Source organism: Eumetopias jubatus, unplaced genomic scaffold, assembly GCF_037043125.1.
Source record: "Eumetopias jubatus isolate StellerSeaLion01/CBP00866 unplaced genomic scaffold, mEumJub1_p1.0 scaffold_6, whole genome shotgun sequence".
Taxonomy (NCBI): Eukaryota; Metazoa; Chordata; class Mammalia; order Carnivora; family Otariidae; genus Eumetopias; species Eumetopias jubatus.
In genome coordinates, this window is record NW_028274812.1 from 101,062,270 (window position 1) to 101,069,728 (window position 7,459).

Below are 7,459 nucleotides of genomic sequence, written 5' to 3' on the forward strand. Positions count from 1 at the left end.
AAAAATTATTTTCATACAACTTTTATAACATTAACCCTATTGCTTTGTCATATATTTCTTTGCATGTCTTTTCTTTTTTAAATTAATTTTATTTTATTATGTTAGTCACCATACATCATTAGTTTTTGACGTAGTGTTCCATAATTCATTGTGTATAACATCCAGTGCTTCATTTGCATGTCTTTTCAAAAATAATTTGAGCTCTTCAAGGCAGTGACAAGGTCTTTTTTTAGGTTTCCTAAATATCTGCAATGACTACAAAGTGATCACAGATTGGTGATGAATGAATCCAAAACTTCCTAAATTATCCAGTTGTCTATGATTTAAAATTCTTTGTATCTGTAAAACAAAAACTATTTAAATGATATGCACTGTCATATTCAAATAATAACTGTTGAAAAAATAGTCTAGTTGTGCTTCGTGAGGTAGATTCTGTGTTTAATGTGTTGGGCATCCAGAGAAAAAGACTGAGATGGTGCTTACCTGCTCAAAAAAGGGAGGATTTCCACGTTCTCCATGGGATTAGACCAAAGTCACAAATTATCCTAAGTGAGTCAGCAGTAGTATTTTCATTTTGTCGTTTTTTTCCCTTGAGAAAAATGAAATGAAATGAAATATCCAACGTAAATTTCTAATTGGCTACAGTCTCTGGAGGTAACAATATTGCACCCTTGTCCTACCTTTGGAAAGGAATAGAATAGAAAATCAAAGAAAGACCTTTCTTCTCTGCTCTTTTCTTAGGGTTTATTCACTGGAGTTTTGATAACAAAGAAGCTACCCAATAATTTATTTTTAATAGAATTTGAAATTTAGTTGTAGTGACTCAACTAATACTTATTCTCATCCACAATAATCAAATACACTATCTTCTTCACAGTTATACTACAGCAATGAGAGCATTAATAGGCACATTAATAGGTATTAGATTAATTTCTGATGAATTCATGTTATGTAGAGACAGTCTTAAATTGTCTTCCTTTATGTCAGATGATGACAAAATTCTCAATCATGTACTTCCCACTAAGTTCTTACCTTCCAATCCCTCATTTTAAATTCAGATTTTACAAAGTGAAGAAATTGGTTATAGAAGGAAAAATTCTTGGACATGTCTCTATTGCTTTGTTCAGAAAGTTTTGCTAAGATTATAAATATGCATGTTTTGATAGCAAACATGTCTGTTGATGTAGAATAAGGATGGCTAATGTTGACTGGGACCCTTTATCCCCAGATTCTTAGTGCCTTCTTTGGGTGTAGTAAGAGAGAATCAATGGACTGTTGCTCCTAATGTCTGCTTATGGGATCTCAGGAACAATTTCACCTGCGCTTCTCAATATCTGCTATAATAAACCATGGAAAACTTATGAATGATCTCAGAAATGACTTCATGCTACATAGAAAAAAAATAGAAATGCACTTTGACTTTTTATCATAGGATGCTTATGCACTGACATTCATAAAACTTACTTGAGGGGATAGACTTTTCTTCAGGGTACAACTGATCTAGATAGATAATTTTCAAACAAGTCAGTATGCTGTCATTGTTTATGATAATATATATTTTAAATAAAAATGGTAATGGATTATGAAATCACTTGACCATACTAGATCTCATACTTTTATGTGTAAAATTAAATATCCTCAATGGTAATATCAGTCTAAAATTCTGTTTTGGATTTCTCATTACACTGACATTCTTATATTGGGGACATTAAAATGCTAAATGTGGTTATATAAAACACATACTTCTGCAATATCATGTGAATTACTGCAGGATTATTCTCAACATTGGTCACTTAGTAATTTATACCCATAATCTTGTAACTGTTAAAGTTTCTTAGAGAAACTAGCCTCAAGATAAATCAATAGATGGCATTTTTGTGTGTCAATACACCAACTTTGTCTAGCCAGTATCTGTTTGAACATTCAACCAAGCATAGAAATGTTCTTCCTCTTAACAAGCTTCAGTAATCAAGACTGTGCAGAAGAGTTCTATAAGTAAAAGGATTTTTTTTCTTTCTTATTTCAACAATACGTAAGTTAAGACAGAAGATCTGTGAGCTATTTTCTCCTAAGAAATCATTTACAATGAAGATCCTTCTTTCTTTTTCTATTTTGTCCTTTGGTGTCTGCATTCCACCAGGTAATATGAATGTTATTGCCACAGGGGTCAGCACTAAGTGGGGTGGGGTCAGGTTGTTTTTAAGTAAGTAACATTAACATTATAAAATCATTATGTTAATACTGTCAGCAATACCATATTATATTTATTTACAACCCCTAGATGGAGAAAATAGTTGAATAATTTTTCAGGGACAATTCACTAGTAAAGTCTGCAATTCACTTTGATTACATGAGATTTTACCTATATATAAACATTTATACATGTATGTACATATATATGTAAGTTATTGAAAAAAATAGTACTACCATGATTTAATCAATCCCTGAAATGCGTCTTTATTTAATATTCAAATTCTACTAAATTTAATATACTGGTAGATTTTTAAAAAATTGAGAATGGAATGAATTTATGCTTGCAAATTATTCATCTTACATTTATAGTATTGATAGCAGAGGTTAAATGAGGTTAAATGCCTAGCCAAAAGTCCAAAGACTAGCCATACATATACTCACTTCCATTTAAATTCTTCTTTATTTTGCTACTTTCTCTGGGTCACCAAGATATCTGTCATTATTGAGATGCGAGGAGATCACCATAAAATAAATCTATAATTACCCATTCTCTTACTGCTACTCTGTTCTGACACTCAAACATAAGTAGCTTTTTAGCTGATAATTTCTCACTAAAAGAGAATTGAATTTCAACAGATAATGGCCATGGAGGTGATAATGTAACTCAAGGCCATGGAGTTAATTTAAGTAAGATTATTTTCCTTCATCATCTTTATAAAAGTTTATTAAAACACGTTCATTAAAATTCTCCATATTTGTAGAATTTTTCTGAGATACTATGTAGAATTACATAGATTTAAATATGCACTGATGCTTTTTTTCCTTAATAGTAATGATGTTAATAGCTAGCATCTGTTCTGCCTCTTGTCCTTATTAATTTATTACTCTTTACAATAGTCATGTGAGATAAGCTTATTAATAGCCAAGCCATTCATTTATTTAGTCAACCTAATTTTGAAGAGATGTATTTTTACAAGCTCATCATTTTTTAAAACCTCTTATAGTATATAGAACCATGTAATAAAGGCAAATACAGTATTGTCTTTATTTTGGAAAATACCCTTTTCTTATGCTTTTAAAGTAATGTTTTTCTCTTTTGCAGTGGGTTGTGACCAACCTATTACCAATTCTATGCCACTATTGATGACCATATGTAGAAAAAGATTTGAGAAACTATACTCAGAGATGCACAATTATTCCACAATATTTGAAAAATCAAAATACGGTACAAAGGAAAACAATCCAGGTAAAATAAAACAAGTAGAATTATATCTTGCAATTTTAATCACTATCTATTAAAAGAAATGGAGGAAATATCCTATGTTCTCCATCCCGCTCCCATTTATTTAACTCTTCTTGTCTTTCAACGTCTAATTTTATGAAGGTTGAATTTCGTGTTCAGAATGAGAAAGAAGTCTCATTTTAAAGTCATAGGGTCTTATTTTTTTATGAAACTCTATCTAGACAGGTGTTCTTACTATTTCCAAAAGGGAACATTCTCCAATCATTGCTTCTAGCATCCTTAATATTTTAAAAAAACGTTAGTGTCACTATGCTTAGAAGTCAGACTGGGACTTCTAAGTTGTCTTAGTTTCCCTCTTATGTGACAGCTGGCAAAATTTCTTTCAGTCAATCACCACTGCCCCTTGTCCATAAGCCTGATATCTTTGGATACATAAAATATAATTGTTACATAGAAAGGCTAATTAAGGTGTTCTTATTACTTCCAAGGATGCTGTAATTAAGATAACTTAAAAAGGCATTTGAGCAAAAAGAGTCTAGAGTAGGTGTTGGGGATTTATTTCAAAAAAAGTTCTTCTCTGCTTTAGTCTTTATTTCAATTATGATTTAGAATATCATTTAGCAAGGTGTCTTCTCAAGTTAGAATGTTACAAACACCGTGTGAGTGATACAAATTAATTTCTATGGGAAGGTAAAGAAAGAGGGTTGTCTTTGTGACAGTGTTCAGAAAAAGACGTAGGGATGAGGTCATTGGCCACGTTAATTTATACAGGGACCAAGTTTTTTGTGTTTTGTTTATCATTGCTGAAGACTACCACAGTGCATGATACATATAGAGGTGCTCAAGATTTATTCAATGAATCAATGAATAAATGGACAGATGCATGGATAAAGGGAGAGAGGAAAACCAAAAAATAGTCTTCAGGAATGCACATATTTAGAGGGCAGAAAAGGAAAAAAAGGAAGAAGACAAGGATATTTTTAAAACAAGAAAAAGGACAGAGGCATGTAAGAAATTGCTGATTTGTTGGAGCATAATGCCAAATTTGAGGATTATTCTTTGAAGATGTGGTAACATTAGCTAAGTCAGACTGTACTCAGATTTATGATATAATACTTAAAAACGTAGAAAAATAATTTGTTCTCTAGTTATTCTATTTGCTTAAGTTTTGTTGTATATCACATCAGTTCAATTATGGTGTGAAGAAAGTAAGTTTAAAGAAGAGTCATCCTTTATTGCAGTTATGTATATTCAGTAACAGCTGTTGTTTTGAGACATTAACAAAATAAATATCATTTTTTGGCTATCAGATATTGTTGGCAATGTGTATAAGTGGAAAAGCCTGCATTTATGACATAAAAACTTAAAAATTGGCATTTACTCACTATGGCTGGATGTGCATTAGATTTAATCTTCCCTTAGTCTATAATCTGCAATTCTGGAATTCTTACTCTTCAAAGTCAAAATTACCTTGGTTATAATATACATTGATTTATCTATGTATCTCTATCTCTAAATGTCTATTTTTGTTTATATATCTATCAATATTTCTCTACATATACCTGCATTTATATGAACTTAGAAACTTATGTTATTCTTTTTTAACTTCAAAATAATTTAATTTATATTAATTACAGAGTTACATTAATATACAGAGAAAGTATACATTATCTCTGGTCACCTTCATCTCAAACCTAGGCTTTAGTACTCACAACCTTCTAAGATGCTTCCTTCTTGGCCATAGCCCCACTTGATCAACACCTCACATGAAAAATTCCCTCAGTTCTTATATAGCAGCTGGGCCAAACCGTAGAATGGAATATTAAAATTGCAAAATACATATTTTCTATATAATATATATATATTTATATAACTGGCAAAAAGCTTGTATCTAAAATATATAAAGAATTCTAATAAATCAAAAGAAACAGAAAATTCAGTAGATATATGGGAAAAAGACTTAGGTAATTTGTCAAAGTGGATACACAAACCTATTTAAAGTGTTTATCCTCGTTAATCAGAAAAGTGCAAATTTAAACCATGATAAGATATCACCACACATTCAAAAGCATATTTAAAATTTCTATAGTTTGATAATGCAAAGTATGATAATGCAAATGAAATAGTAAGAATTTTAATGCACTGCTGCAGAGAATGAAACTGGTAGTGCCAATTTGGAAAACAATTTGTCACAATCTATTATAGCTGAGGACATGTATAGTCTGTGATCTAGGATTTCCATTGTGAATATGTCTACCCAACAGAAGACTGGAACATGTGGTTGAGGAAAGAGTACAGGAATATTAATAGTAACAACATTTGCCATATAGCAAATAACCTATATGGTCATCAAAATTGCAATAGATGAATAAAGAGAATATCACATGAATAGTATTTTTACTTTATTTAAAATACGTATATAAATAAAAACCTCTGTAAAATATTTTACTGGAAAAAGATGGACAAGGGTTTGGTTAATTATAGAATTAAAAAGTCTCTGGGATGAAAACTTGCCTACAAACATCAGTGACAATGGCTTACCCATTCTGGCTGACCTTCTAAAATATGTCCAGTAGGGCCTGATTATATTTATCTAGGATGATGGATATGTATTTACTAATACAAGATATCTCATGATCTTTATAAAAGCATTAAATGTTAAAAAGGCATTTATTATATTGAGCTAAAACCTCGTTCTCTGTTAATCTGCACCATTTATTTATAGTTTCGTTTTTGAAGATACAGGGAATAAATGAAAACCTTCTCCTGCATTTCAGAACTTCTGTTAGAAACAGCAAATCCTTACCTCATTCCTCATGATTGTTGAAGTTACAAAATCAAAGGAACTACACAGCAAAGTGAAAGAATGAAAAATTTTAAAGTTTCTATAGCTTCAGAAACTTTAGTGTAAGAGAAAAGGGAAAGTAGTACTGAAAAATTAACAGCCTTGCTGAAATGTTTGCTATGTTTTCCTTTTCTGTTAATTTCCTATTCATTATGTTAACCTCCCAAAGTATCTGTTTTTAAGTAAACATTTCCTGGGGGTTAAAGTGGGGTACAGATCCAAGAAAAATTGAGATATTGAATAAAATTTAAAAAAAAACAGTATTTTTTAGTATTTTAGAACACTAAAGTCTGGTTTTGATGAACAATGAAACCTTGTGGAGGAGGAAAGATTCACAATAGAACAGAACTATGCGTTTATAATAAATGAGAGAGAAGATGGAGATTGGCGCATTCATATTCATTAGGGATGAGCAAGAGAGGTAGAAAAAGGTATTACGTTGTTGCAAGCTCTCCAGACATCCCTTATTGAGTCATGACTTGATCAGTTGAAATGCGTAGAGGTGGGAGATCTAGCTTAGGAATAGGATGCTTGCTGATTTCCTTGATTTGCTCTGATGTACACAGGGACAGAAAGATTCCAATGAAAAAACCAGTGAATCCCTTTCCTTTTTCTTAACCTCTGTGGTCTGTGCTTCTTTGTGTGTCTTCTTTTAAATCTTGGCATTTCTTACCTGAATTTTTAATTCCATTCATTCTTGCCTTCTTTCAGCTAGAAGTAAAGAGCACTATGCTGTCTTTAATGGGTGGGAAGCATGCATAAAGCTTAGTGGTCAATGTAAAAATCAATGTGGTGAAAAAGAATTTAAGATGGCATACTGTGCAAGACCTACAACTCTCTGCTGCCTGAGACAATGTGACCGCATTGAGTAATTGAAGAGACCCATTCACAAAACGGACAAACATTAACTAAATTTTCTCTTTAGTTCATTACCTCTAGTACTTCATTCATGACCTGGTGTTTCTGTCTGTACATGTCTGTAATGAATAAAGAGCTAAATAAAATATATTTCAGCCTGAATCATTCATGAACATTGTGTCGGCTTGGAAAAGAAGAGTAGAATACAGAATGGGACTTAGAACTCAAGAGTAGAAACAGTGAAGAAAAGTCCATGGTGAGACTGTGTTAAATGTGATTCTGGGGCCAATTCTATGTTGATTGTGAAAAGCATTTATAAA

The 7,459-nt window shown here is 31.6% G+C and overlaps 1 protein-coding gene across 1 annotated transcript; it reads left to right on the plus strand.

Annotated features, from left to right (window-relative positions):
* Positions 1-2,085: 2,085 nt before the first annotated feature.
* On the plus strand, positions 2,086-7,153 carry DEFB112 (defensin beta 112). The gene is made up of 2 exons (XM_088023756.1): positions 2,086-2,140; positions 6,993-7,153. Exons 1-2 carry the CDS (start codon positions 2,086-2,088, stop codon positions 7,151-7,153), a joined length of 216 nt encoding a protein of 71 aa, XP_087879882.1.
* The last annotated feature ends 306 nt before the right edge of the window (positions 7,154-7,459 follow it).

Coding starts and splice junctions, on each gene's coding strand:
- DEFB112 (XM_088023756.1), top strand. CDS start 2,086: ATGAAGATCCTTCTTTCTTTTTCTATTTTGTCCTTTGGTGTCTGCATT. Junction 2,141..6,992: donor TGGTGTCTGCATTCCACCAG/GTAATATGAATG, acceptor GCCTTCTTTCAG/CTAGAAGTAAAGAGCACTAT.